Source organism: Camellia sinensis, chromosome 15 (assembly GCF_055761805.1).
Source record: "Camellia sinensis isolate YWXY chromosome 15, ASM5576180v1, whole genome shotgun sequence".
NCBI lineage: Eukaryota > Viridiplantae > Streptophyta > Magnoliopsida > Ericales > Theaceae > Camellia > Camellia sinensis.
In genome coordinates, this window is record NC_138975.1 from 118555552 (window position 1) to 118570085 (window position 14534).

Consider the following 14534-nt stretch of genomic DNA (forward strand, 5'->3'; position numbering starts at 1 on the left):
TCATGAACTAAAGTGACACAAGACCCAAACTATGGGGACTGTTAGTGTAATTTGTCCTTAATTTTAAACTCCCAAATCAACGCTAAGTGATATATCATAAGTTACATCATTTAAAAATCTTATTAAAATATAAAAATTATTCAATCAATATTCACTATGTCATTGGGGATCTAAAATTAGGGGTCCAAAATGAAGAATGTGTCATTTGTATTTGAAGATAATAATTTGGAATCTCCCTTGCAACATAACAAAATAAAGAGATAAAAGATGAAAGGGCATTGATTTAGACCCCTTAAAACACCCACTCCCACAACCCCCCTCATACACATGGAGGTTGGGGATTGGATGAGAAAAAAAAAAAAATGACCAATCGGTCAAGGGTTACCCCAAAGGGGGTCTCAAGATAGCCAAGTTTGGAAAGTCAGTTGCTTCCCAACTAAGCAAGTGGAATATCACAGTTAAATCTACAAGGTGTAGTCTTAGCATGTACCTAAACATATGATATGCAACTACTTTAAGTATTAATGATTTGATTCATAGTTAACTAGATCTACCTGATTGACATTCTATGTTCATAAGAGATGATCTTAGAGAAAATCGCTGTTGATATTCTTAATAAGATGATTTTAGAGAGAATCATTGTAGGCGTTCTTAGAAGGGATGAAAAACCTCTTGTGAGGGACATACATGATGTGTGGTCACATTTCTGATTGCATAAGGATAAATTAAGTAAAAAGTATTAACAAAAAAATCTCTAACTAAAGGGTAGTCATCCATAGTAGTTGTTACACTAGCCAGTCTTATAGTCGCATAGCAGTTAGTCAATGATTCAATTACGAGGATTTGAATCCTCACTCAAGTTTATCTTTTGATCAATTGCGCTAATTCTAAAGCTAAAAGAATAAAGAGGGATTATAAACTCATAAATTTTTATTCAAAATTTATCCAGAAATAATAAACTTTTTAAATTTATTTCACTCATAAACTTTACACTTTAATAATTTGATCTCCATTACACAAATTAATTCTGGGTAAATTCTGGTACCATGAATCTGAATTAGTGATTTTTTTCAAAAATAAACAACAATATAAAAAGTGGATTACACTTTTAAAAGTTTAAGGGTGTGTTTGGTTTGCTTTTGAGAGAGTGATTTTCAAAAAAAGTTTTAGGGAGGGAGTTTAGAAGTTTTTTTATAAAAAATCTCAAGCCAAACAATTTTTTGGAATTATTTTTTCCAAAACTCCTCTCTAAAAGCTAAACCAAACACACCCAAAATCTCATGGATAGAACCTGAACTTATGCATAATTTTGATTAAGATTGGATCATTAATTTTGAAAAAAAAGCATGCCAATTTTTATTTTCTTTTTCATTCTTATTGATTTAAAAGAAAATAAATACACATGATTATCAAAAGAGAGATAATTGATAGCTCGAAGTAGGATTTGTCCAAATCGTTTGAATTTTAGTTTGTTAATTGTTCGATCGATCATCTGATAACAAAGTGACAGTCGCGATCTATAAAAATAACAATTACAATAGACTAAGTGACAGCCGTGATCTATAAAAATAGCAATTACAATAGACCAAGTGACAGTCACAATCTATAAGAATAACAATTATGATAGACAAATGTAACACCGATCATTTAAACAATCATTCAAATTTAAACAATTCGGATAAATTCAAATTTAAATTGCTTATCACTTTCATTATCAAAATGGGGGCACAAAAATAACATACAACACGCTTTCTTCTTACGTGTGCATCATTTCGCACGTATCTTATCTTCTTCCGTCTGTATCACTCTTCTCCAAATACCAAAGCCTCTATTTCCAAGCCAACTCCCCCAAAACCTCTACACACGATACATACATATATACATACACACGCACAAACATACATACATACATATCGATTTTGCATCACCTCTCTCTCTCTCTCTCTCTCTCTCTCTCTCTCTACCCAACTTTCTCTCTCTTCAGACTCGCCGTGAGCCATGGTTTCAGCTGTTGACCGGTCGGAGATAGTATTTTTCGACGTAGAGACCACAATTCCGACCCGAGCCGGCCAAGGATACGCCTTACTCGAATTCGGAGCCATACTGGTTTGCCCCAGGAAGCTCGTGGAGCTCGACAACTACTCCGCCCTGGTCCGACCCGCCGACCTCTCTCTCATCACCCCCTTGTCGGTTCGATGTAACGGCATTACCAAGGACGCCGTCGTTTCGGCACCCAATTTCGCCCAAATCGCCGATAGGGTCTACGACCTTCTTCACGGTCTTTGTCTCTATCTCTCTATATATATTGTTTTGAATTCTTGTGGGTTTTTGGAATTTTGAGATTTGATTGATTTTTTTTTTTTTTTTTTTGTTGGGAATTGTTCGAACACAAATTGTGTTCAATAGTGGATATGAATAATTGATAATTGATTTTTGCGTTTTGAATTTTTGTGAGTTTTTTGAATTTTGAGATTTGATTGATGCTTTTTTTTTTTTCTTTCTCTTTTTTTTTGAATTGTTCGAACAAAAATTGTAGTTGATATGAATAATTGATTTTTATGGGTTTTTTGAATTTTGAGATTTGATGATTGATTTTTTTGGAATTGCTCAAACAAAAATTCTGTTCAAAAGTGGATATGAATAGTTGATTTTTGTGGGTTTTTGGAATTTTGAGATTTGATTGATGTTTTCGGAATGAGGAGTGATGGAGACCCTTCTAATCACCACTCCACCGCCCCCCCCCCCACATGTGGCAGGTGGTGATTGGAGGACAAGGGAAACAAAAAAAAAAAAAATCTAACCAATGAGAGAGAGAGAGGGGGAGGTCAAAGGGGTGAGAAAAAAAAGAGCGTGTTAAACATTTTTGTTTTGGAATTGTTCAAACAAAAATTCTGTTCAATAGTGGACATGAATAATTGATTTTTGTGGGTTTTTAGAATTTTGAGATTTGATTGGGTGTTTTCGTTGGTGTTTATAGGGAGGATATGGGCGGGCCATAATATACTGAGGTTCGATTGTCCCCGGATTCGGGAGGCGTTTGCGGAGATTAATCGTCTGCCGCCGGAGCCCAAGGGCACCATTGATTCATTGGCTGTGTTGACTCAGAGGTTTGGTAGGAGAGCTGGTGACATGAAGGTATATCTCTTTCTAAATTGACAAAAATTATTGTGCCTTTTTAGACCATGAAAACAATTAGACCATTTGGGTGCAGCTTTTCTCTAGAATAATTAGAAGGTTCAAATATTGAAGTTATTTGGTATATCTTACTGTTTATAATTTTTTTTTTCCGTTCCAAATTTTGAGAGTATTTGGTGCAACTTCTGTTTGTAATTTAAGGTCCGTTTGGCAAGTTAGTTTCGGGCTATTTTAGCCACAAAAGACAAAATAAGCTATTTTAGTCATAACAAACAAAACATCACATCCAACTCATAATTATTACACTCTTCTCTCACAAAAACAGCCAAAAAAGCCAAAAAATCAAAAAACCCTTCCCAAACCAAGCATTTTAGCCCAGGCTAAAATAGCCAAAAAACCCAAAAAGCTAACTCACTTTCCAAACGGAGGCTTAGTAGCTAGAAATAGCTTAAATAAGTTGTTATGTATTTGGAATCTAAGGAAAGATGCTTTTGGCTTCTACAATAAGTTGCACCAAACATTCTTTAACAAACTCTCTCCAAAAAAATATATATATAAGAAAGGATTATAATTTGCAACAAACAAAAAGCAGTATATATAAAGGATTTTGTTAACAAGTTGTTGTTATTAAGGAGCTTGAAATAGTTATACATTATTTTTGAATGTCTTACATTAAATAACGTACAAAGATTTAAAGCATTGTTGACTAACATCCTTAAAGCATTTTCAATCCTTTACTTTTTATTTCTTTCTTTTTATTGATTTTATTTTGTAAATCAAATTTGAGTGAAAAAAATCGTTAAAAGTTTGATTTGATAGGAAGACTCCCGTCCTTACTCTCATTTTTCCACGAATCTTTTTGAAAAATTCTAAACTTATCATAAAAATATGTTTTATCCACTTTTGATGAAAGAAAACCATCTTCAATGCTTACTTTTTTTAAAATTTCATTAATTTGAGTATTTAGTTCTTCATTTGATTTTGTGAAAAAATTGCATCTTCCTTGATTTGATGAAATGGTTGGAGCACATTTCTAGTCATTTTTTTTATTATTAAATTTAAATTTGATGAAAAAAATTGATAAAGGATTGGAGATGTTCTTAGGGCACTCCTTTAACATGACCCATATGAGATAATAAATATAGAGGTGGGTTGTAGTTTGGTAATTGGGTTAAGTATGAATTAGGAATTGTGAAAATGTCAATTGAGGTAATTGTAAATATAGAGGTGGGTTGTAGTTTGGTAATTACCCATACCTGACGCCCGTATTGGGTCCAATGCTCTGTTAAGATGAGTTCTGATCACATGTTTCCATTGTTCTTTTTATTTCTGAATATTTGTTTCCAAAGCTAATCCATGAGTTTGTTATGTGATAATGTTGCAGATACAATGGTTTATGAGACTAGCTTTACATTTTAGGCATTTGGTTGGTGTAAACTTTTGAATGCTAATACAACCATATGTTATACTTTTATACAGATGGCCACACTTGCGAATTACTTTGGGCTTGGACAGCAAACACACAGGTATTTTTCCTTCCCATCCCCTTGCCATTTTCTCCTCAACTTCGACTTAAACTTCAACTATAGTTAATAGTAGTATTTGTTGATGTTATAATTTCTTTGTAAGCTTGAGTTTTTTCTCTTTTCTTTTCTTCTCTACGCCTTTTTTTTTTTTAAAGTCTCCAAGGTTGTTCACTTGGGAACCATGCAATCAGAATTTCCAAATCTCAAATTTGTTTCATCTGTGTGATTCCTCGTATGCTCTAGAGTTGTCTAGATAGATATAACTGATTTGGAGTGAGTGGATTTGGAGATATAGAATAAACATGCAATAATGGTCTGAACGATGTTTTTGTTATAAGGAATTGTGAGCCTCTGAAAAATGTAGGCTTTTAATAAAACTTAACACTAAGGTTTGATGAATCTTCTATATATTGATTTTCAGGAGTTTAGATGATGTTCGGATGAATCTTGAAGTTCTCAAGTACTGTGCAACAGTCTTATTCTTGGTAAACATTTACTTGGTCAAGTTTAAAGCTTCCTTTTTACTGAAGCAAGCATCATCATGTTTAGCCCAGAGTCAATTTGACATGTCTTGTGACAGTGCTAGACAATGTTGTGAAACCTTGTGAAATATCATGTTTTGTGCCCTAGCTCATTGTACAATTGCTTGCTATGTTTGTTGGACGGTATAACTTAGACAATTGGTCACTTTCTTTGTATTTACTTCCTGGCTATACGTGTAGGAGTCGAGCCTTCCAGACATACTTGCGGAAAACAGTTGGGTTTATCCAAACACTACTACAAGAAGTCATAGTAATGAGAAAGCTTCTCCTGATGGAATGGTCATGAACATGAATACATCCTCAGCAAGTGCCCAAATTGAAAATCACCAGAGATTGTCTCCTACAAATCAAACAATAGAGGGAAATCATCCAATACAATCCCTGACAACTCCCAACACAAGGCACAAGCTTCCTGATCATGCTGAATCCAGTACAGCTCATTCAGATCCTTTTGACATGGGCCCACTGAGTGATGAAGTGGAGAGAAAAGATCTTCAATCAGTTGAGGCCATGGACGAAGAATCTGGTTCAGGGCCGCCCGAGTCTTCTACCGCAACTAAACCTGATTTCTCCAGTGGCTATGCTGACTTCCTAGAGCCTGATAAAGTTTCTATACCTTCTATCAATGTATCTCTTGCCCCATTTTATCATGGAACTCACAGAATACAAATGTTGCACAAAGATAACACACTGCAGCTTTGCTGTACTCACTTGAAAGTGCGCTTTGGGATAAGCACAAAATTTGTTGATTCTTCTGGCCGGCCACGGTTGAGTTTTGTTGTAGGTGCAACTCCAAGCCTTTGTCAGGTTTTGGATGCATGTGATGGACTTGCACACAGATTGTCCATGGATTCTGGTAGCAGTTCTGAGTGGAGGCCTGTAGTGAGCAGAAAGGGTGGCTTCTCAAACTCACCTACAGTGCGATTGCAGTAAGTTTTTCTTTCTTTTGCTCTATTTATATGCAGAATAAACGGCTCAAAATTCAGAATACCATAACATGTTAAGCACAGTTTTATTTCATTGCATCTGAAATGTTCAAGCAACATATTTGTTTTTTTGCATCTCAATTTTAACAAATGTGGTATGCATTTTCTCTATAGAATATGGTAGTATATGTATTAAAAAATTGAATAGAAATATAGGACAGTTGTCCGAAGGAGGTTGACATGTTTCTGACACACTGCTGATGCATTATCTCCGTGTTTATTCATTTTTTTAGTAAGGAAAAAAAATTGTCTATGTTTTTAAAAATGGAATGCTTTTCCCCCTATTTTTTGCCAGTATATGTTTGAATCTGTTTCATGCTTTTATCAAGTTGAGATGGGAAAAATGTGAAGAAATTTTGGAATCTTCTGGCAACTTCAAGTTGGAAAAGGAGTTACGATTCAAGTCTTCGTTCCCTTTAGCTATTGTGTTTACAAACAAATGAAACATTAGTGGCTGATTACATGACTCTTATACTTGCTGTTACTGAAATTTCACAATCTCACCTTTTCCTCTGCAATTTCTCCAGCATACCTACCATAGCAGATGGGAACATTGTGAGATGGGTCACAGAGATATACGAGAAAGAGTCTTCCACCACCCCACAGAGGCTTGTGTTTAGTAGATTTGATGTTGCAGAACTCAATGCTTTGTTCACTCCAGGAACTTCTGTGGATGCGTACTTCTCCTTGGACGCATATGACTATCAACAGAATGCTGGTATTCGATTAGTTGCAAAAAAGTTGATTCTACATTCTTAACTGATTGGTCATCCACCAAATAAATTTGTACTAAATTAACCATTTAGGAAATTGATCATTTGTGTTTGTTATCTGATAAATTTAGAATTTAGAATTTAATTTGAGATGAACAAACTGGTTTCTATACATTGGTTTCTTTGTAAGCATTACAATCATGTTGAAATAACACTGGTGATTCAAGTGATATTTATTTTTCGATATACATTTTGAATGATTTGAATTAGAGAGGCTTGATTATGAGGCCGTCAAGAAAAAGTGGAAGGTGGGTTCCTTTCATTTGCCTTCTTTTTTTGTTTAGGAAATTAAATTAAACGGAAATATATAAAAATCATCTCCACAAGCCATCTACATTTCTTGACATTGTTTGGTTTGAAGTTTTTAAAAATAATTTTTTGAGTTTTCAATTCATATTTTTATATTTTTAGTGATTTTTAAAAGTATTTTAATTAATTTTTTTATTTTTTTAGATTCACTTATCTTTATTTACTTTAAGGTACAAAATTTATACAAAATTTTTTTAAAAAAACATAGAAAAAAAAAACGAAAATGTATTGAATATATATATATATATGTATATTTATATTTGGTGAATTTTTTAAAGTTTTTTTTTCTCACAAATATTGTACTTTTTAAGTGTATCTAAAAAATAAAACATTTGTGTAAAAAATTCACTAAAAAAAAGAAAATAATTTCAAAAAATTAGAGATAACAAAACAATATATTGATATATCAGATAGAATTTGAAATTTGATACTGGAATTTGGTGACATTACAGTTCTCTCAATATGTGCAACTGTTAGAAATTGGATGTTCATGTGGCATGATCCTTTTCAGCTTTTTGAACCTTATCCAAATGGATTTTGAATTTGAATTCAAACCTATTTGGATAGCCACTCAGGATATATATTTATCATATCCTGATATGGATAGATGATATAGATATAAGATATTATCTCATATAACAAATATGGATAAATGAGATAAATAGATTATATATCTGATATATGGGATATGGGTGATTAAGTGAAAAATAACGTATGTTTGAGTTTTTCCCATATACTGACTCTCTCCCAAAAATAACGATCAAAGCCATTTACACTATGATTTGTGTGGGTGATATTCACTATTGTAATACTGTGGTTTGTGTGGGTGATATTCACTATTGTAATATCACCCCATTGCTGGGTTGATTGACCAGATTCAGGAAGCACGTGATTTACCCACGAGATCCTTCAATTCAGACTCTGTTTGTAAGGTATGACTACAATTTTTATTCCGCTGCATTATACTTTGTTTACATTGGTATCAGAGCGTTAATGGATATTTTCATGTTTCCTTTAATCATGTGTATATTTTTATATGTATATATATACATTATATACATCAATGTTTGTAAAGGAGAAAAAAAATCTACTTTTATTAGATTAAGAGCATAAATATTTTTTTTATGTTCATTAATGTCTTTTTTAATACCATAAATGGTTTTATTTTGAAAAAAGAAGTCCGGCAGTAAAAAAATCGGACCAGAAAACACCCTGGAAGGCTGCGCGTGGTCTGCACGCGCCATCTGACGCCGTAAGTTGCTCCCACGCGCAACCACGCGCCAGATGCCCTGCCGACACGCCTGCACGCGTCCTCACGCGCGCGTCAACAGCGCTGTCCACGCGCGCGCCTTCCGCTCCACGCACGCGCGCCGTGCCCTGAGCCGCTCTCTAAGCCGCGGGCTGAGCCACGCGCCGAGCCGCGATCTGTGCACGCGTCGAGCCGCGTGCTGAGCCGGGCTCGCTGAGCCGCGCCGTTTTCCTCCGCTGGCTCGGCTGGCTTGGCTGCTGATGTGTTAGGCGCTGTTTGTTTTGTTTTTAATTCTAAATCGCGTTAAATGGTCATAATTAATTCATTATAGATTTGTTTTATGCATGGTTTGTACTGTTAGACTCAGAATTAATTTTTCTACATTCTGTAAAATTTTGAATATTTTATAAAAATAAAAAGTATTTTTCCTATGATTATAATTCATTATTTATGCTTTAAAATGATTCTAGTATTGCATAAATTATTTTCTGGGGTTGAAATTTTTATTGTGGACTTCTGAAAGGTTTTACTATTTACTGGCAATATTGTCTCAGTTTATCAGTTTCTGGATTTTTTATTTCTAATTTTATGTGTATTTATTAGTTATTTAAAATTCCAGAATATTTCAGAAAAATTCCAGAAATTTCAAAATGATGTACATTTTAATTATGGCATAATCTGAATATTGTTTCTGTTTATCAGTTTCTGGACTTTTTATTTCTAATTTTATGTGTGTTTATTAGTTATTTAAAATTTCAGAAAATTTCAGAAAATTTCAAAATGATGTACACTTTAATTATGGCATAATCTGAATATTTAATACAGCATATTTTTTGGGTTTGTAATATTTTGCAATTAAAGAAGCATGATTATTTATTTATTTGAATTCCATTATTAAATAAATATAGCATGAGTTATTTGTAAATTTACATTAAGATGCTATTGTATGGAATTTATCATACTTTGACATACCATAGTCAGTGGGAGGTTGTTCGGTTGAGAGAAATATGTGTAGATTTACTCCCGTAAACCAATATTTTGCGCATAAATTAAATTAAATTTTGGATAATTGTCACCTGTGGCGCAAGAGATGATTACGAGCATAGCGGATTTTCGATCTTGTGACTTGTGTAATATTGTCACTATTTAATTTAGATTTTTGCGGCAAAATTATATTATGCTAATCAAAATTAATCCCAATACGAATTTCTCTCTAAATTGACTTAGCTTATGAAAGTTATTTGGTTGACCTAGACTTGGTAGAGATGTTCAAATGTGAACAATGTAATCCTATTCTTTAGATGAGCAAAAGTCTTGGAGACTTTAGGTCAAGCCTTAATTGAGCCAAAGTAAGGAAATATGACTCAAAGTCGCCGTGGTTTTGTTGCCTTGTTTGGCATAATAAGAACTAATGTGTGCACTATGGTTAGCGGCACGCTACGTAGTTTTGGTTGGCGAGTTTTGGAGTTATGAAATTAGTAAGCCCTCAATAGATCTGTATATGTTCTTGACTATTGAGCTGCGCGGATTGACTTTGTAATTTGACTTGTAAATAATGTTACATCATTGGATAAAGTAACATTCAAGAGTCACGTCATCTAAGAAATGCGAGCTTAAATAAATTAGTCATTAAGTGTAAGACGAGTAGCCAGTATGAGTAGTGTTTTGCTCTCTACCCAATTATTGGGAGTGGATGGAGCAAAATTTCATACACTATAATAGTGTGCGTTGAAGTATCACTTGAAGTTAAAAGATTAGCGCTTAGTAGCAGCAAAATCTATTAACACTATGTGAAAAGATTAGCGCCAAGTGGCTGCAAAATCTATTAGCATTGCCAACTTGTCTAAGTCTGGACACTTACTGTTTCCACACTTGAGTGTGAGACATAGGGAGGGGCTTCTTTGTATGATTCCTTAGCTAGGCTAACGTTTTTTAATAACGTTTACCACTAAGCGCAAACGTTGCAGCATAATAATGAAAAGGTCAAGGCCGACAAGGTTGTTATGACTCTAAAAACTTGACGAATCGCTTGTGAGAGCATTGTGTTGAATTAGACTCTTTAGCCTAATTCGCGCTTAAGTTATTTCAGGAGCTATCATAGATTGATAACTTATTCTCTCCTTCCAGTGGATAGTAGAATTAATTGCAAGTAACTATGAAGTGAGAAATAGAGATGGCAAGAAGAGTATCGTCATCTTTCAACTAGATGCAGTAAAGTGTATGGAGAATAAAATTGACTTGAAGGTGCAGGGGATTAACACTTACTAGTTAAATTTGCGACTTAGGCGCACTTGATATCTCCATGACATCCTTTTATGATCTAGTGAATATGAATTAGTCGTGAGTCATTACCTAGTTGGGCCTAAACCTTTTAAACTTGTCTTTGAGAACTCACACATTAAGATGATTGGAATTAGTTTATGACATTGGTCATAAACCGGTGGCTTAATTATACTTAATCACATTAAATGAGATGATGACACGATGATTTGAGTAGGCCTTCTCTGGCCCACTCGCTTATGACATCCTGCTCTCATGTGAATGTGTAACTTTGTTCACAATGGTTGCGCACAAGTAAGTAGGAAAGCCATAGAAGGTCATTTGTATTGGCGCATTTAGTCCACTATGATATTTGTAACTAGAATGTATGAGGGTATGATAGCTAAGCCTCAATCTTGACACATTTATAGATTACGATACGCATCTGAGTCAAGACTATTTGATCTCCCATAAGTCAAAAGTTTTGAGTTTTTTTTGACATTGCACATATGAGGTCGAGATCAATTAGATAAGAGCTTTTGTGCTTTTAGTTTTGACCAAGGTGGCGAGTATCTATTTGAGTTATTTTTAGAAAGCTCTGTGAAGAGAGATGGATGCTTAGAAAATTTGATTATTCCTAATACTTAATAACACAATGGTGTAGTAGAGATAAGGAATTAAGTATTGTTAATGTTAAGAGGATAATGGCGCAAGATGTTTCCCAATTGGGAATTGCGCTAGTTTGTTGCCTATATCCCTAACTAAGTGCCCTCTATGTCAGATTTTACACTTCATTTTGAGTAATAGGTTAGCAGAGAGCCATCAATGGGCGATCTGTAACCGTTAAACAGCTTATCTTTATTCTACTTCTCATAAGATTGCGAAGTTAAGACCTAGGGTTCTATAGCGCATTATTGTGTGCTGTCTTATAAACACAAAGGGTCGTGTGGCGCATTATTGTATGAGGTCATGCAAACTCTCCGGGTCATATGCATATAGGTAAGTAGCTTTGTGGTAGTGTAACTAAGTCACATAAAGTTTTCTTAGTAAAGGTGACGTAAATAGCGTTTTGGAACTCTATAAGATAGAGAATTCTAAGCATAGCACTTTATGTAGCCTAGTTGAGAATGGAAAGAAATTTCCAATATCTTAGGTCAGTGGGAGCGATGTGCCTACTAATGGATTACTCCATTAGAGAAGAATACTCTACATTCTTAAGTTGCGTGGTAGCGAATGTGAAAATTTTCCATGTCATCACTGGGTGATTGAGAGGGAAACATTCATGATTGCTCCGCAAGATGATAAAGAGCCTAGGATAATGCCAAAGGCTCTAGTCTCCTGTTTTTTTGAAAGTGGATTAATGTTGCGCAGTTTAAGACAAAGTCTTTAAGAATTAAACATTTCTATAGTTTGGCTGACTTTCCATTATGACGCGAAATTGTTCTAAAGTTATGCGTAATTTGGATAGTCATTGTTGAGGCATAAGGCTCGCTAGATACCGAAAAGTCGCACCATTGAGGAAAGTGTAGACCATGAGAAGACTTCCTCTTGGGGAGTGAGGTTATTTTGACTTAGGCTATGATTGACATAAGTTCGGAACATTGATTTGTGGACATTGTGACCCAACTTTCTCGTTAGAGAATTGGATAAGTAGATCTGTAAGGATTTACCTTCTACTTTTATGGTGAAAAGTTAGAAGTGCAAAAAGGTTGCTAGTTCCAATAAATCGTTTACAGCCCAAAACAGTTATCCAAATAGTGGTTCTTAGATTTCGTCAAAGCCATGATAGGCCAACGATGATCGATGAAGACCACTGAGGCATGATCAATGGTCCAAAAAGAAGTTTTTCCTTACTTAGTCATTATGAGCCAGGAATTTATAAGGTTGTCGTCACCTAAGGCAAGCAGTTCTCTATTTTAAATATGATAGACATAGGTGATGTAATTTATATGCTCGGATGTACGATCCTTAGGGATTGTTTTTAGGAAAATTCTCGGTTTGTCTTCGATGACTTACATAGAGAATATCCTTGAATGATTCTAGATGCAAAATTGCAAATCCATTGACTTACCTATCGGTAAAAGCCAGAGCCTTAGCTATTGAGTGAATCCTCGGATTGTCTTTGGGAGAAACAGTTGACCTATATTCCTTGATCTTTTTTGTTGTGGGAGCCTGAAGTACGCTATGTGGGCATATTTGGCATGATAAGTGTTATCTTTGGTAAATGGTCAACTGAGTTATTTAGATATTGACCATGCTCATTAGATTGTGGATAAAATGCTTTACTAGTAGTATATTAATTTGCTTCTTGTAAGATTCAATGTGCTAGTTGGGCGCATATGCGCTAGTTGGGTGCATCCAAAATGAACGCAAATTAGTCACCAAAATATCTTTAGAGAGGTAATTGCGCAAGAGGTAGTGATCTTGAACCACTTCATATGAGGCGCAAATTGTAGATTTTGTTGTATATGCTTATCGCAAGAGGTGCTGATAAGGGTTATGCTTGAAATCTAGAATTGCACAGACTATGGTTGTTTTCTTAAGAAATTGATCACTTATTTGTTATGAGATGATAGGATGTTGACACTATTATGGTTAGTGTCATAATGATTAGCAGATGATGATGTCAGCAAGCAAGATTAGCTCACTCACACGAGCAATCGCCCTTGGCGCTTGGGAGCGAGCAAGGATGAGACTAGTGGTTTATTTTTATTTGGAGCCAAGAGAGGCTTAAACCATCCACTTTATATGTCGCCTTGGTTATAACCAAGATGAGGTCATGTTAAGGACCAAACATGGATGTTAGTACTCACTTTCCATGTTGTGCCTGTTATGATTAGCTAGATACGAGATCCCATTTGGCACCTGGAAGGCGAGCAAATAGAGAATTCGGGTTAGGCGCTAAAAAGCGACTAGACTAATATCTGTACGGTGTATCGAGTATGACGTCACTCTTTATGGAAGAGTTACTCCACCGTAGCATGTATTCATACTATATGTGCTTGGCGACCGAGTAATGAGGTGAGAGAATAGATCCCTGTTTCCTCACCGTGTGAGTCTTACGTGTCATTATTGATATGACTTTCATTTATGTACCATTTTGTGACTTTTGACTATGTCATAAGGTAAGGAATTGATGTTTTGATACTTTGGTATGTTGCCTGCGGTCATGCATGATTCGGCCTTAAGGGACATCACTGGGAAAGCGGTCAATCCTAAACTAAATGGCATAAGTGCAAAGGGAAGATCATCTAGTATTACACCACTGTTGTATATTCACTGCCGGCAACTCACATCGCTCTGTATGAAAGGCGAATTGAGTGTGAATATATTGCAAGAATTGAGAGGGCCAAACATGCTCTTTTGAGGGATTAGAGATGTTTTTTGGACCGGTGTAATTAAATGGGTCTGGGGTATATGAGACACTATTTCTGTTCTTTTTGGGTTGATGTCTCTATGCTGGCTCATTTTGAATTTCTAGTATAGAGCTCCCACATGCAGGTGTTCTCAGCAGTCGCACGGTGCATTGGCTAGTATGAGATTGTTCTTTTTTGGGGAGATTGAGATAGAGATGTGGCAGTGTCATGCCAACTCATGTGCGAGTGGGAGATGTTATAAATTGGGTGCCCATGTGGCATGACCCTTTTCAGCTTTTTGAACCTTATCCAAATGGGTTTTGAATTTGAATTCAAACCTATTTGGATAGCCACTCAAGATATATATTTATCATATCCTGATATGGATAGATGATATAG

The 14534-nt window shown here is 35.2% G+C and overlaps 1 protein-coding gene across 1 annotated transcript; it reads left to right on the forward strand.

Annotated features, from left to right (window-relative positions):
- Positions 1-1758: 1758 nt before the first annotated feature.
- LOC114269923 (protein NEN1) lies at positions 1759-7132 on the forward strand. Its single transcript, XM_028211291.2, has 6 exons — positions 1759-2278; positions 2978-3135; positions 4615-4661; positions 5083-5146; positions 5384-6132; positions 6717-7132. The coding sequence occupies exons 1-6, from the start codon at positions 1999-2001 to the stop codon at positions 6946-6948; spliced, it is 1530 nt and encodes a 509-aa protein (XP_028067092.2). The 5' UTR covers positions 1759-1998; the 3' UTR covers positions 6949-7132.
- Positions 7133-14534: the final 7402 nt, after the last annotated feature.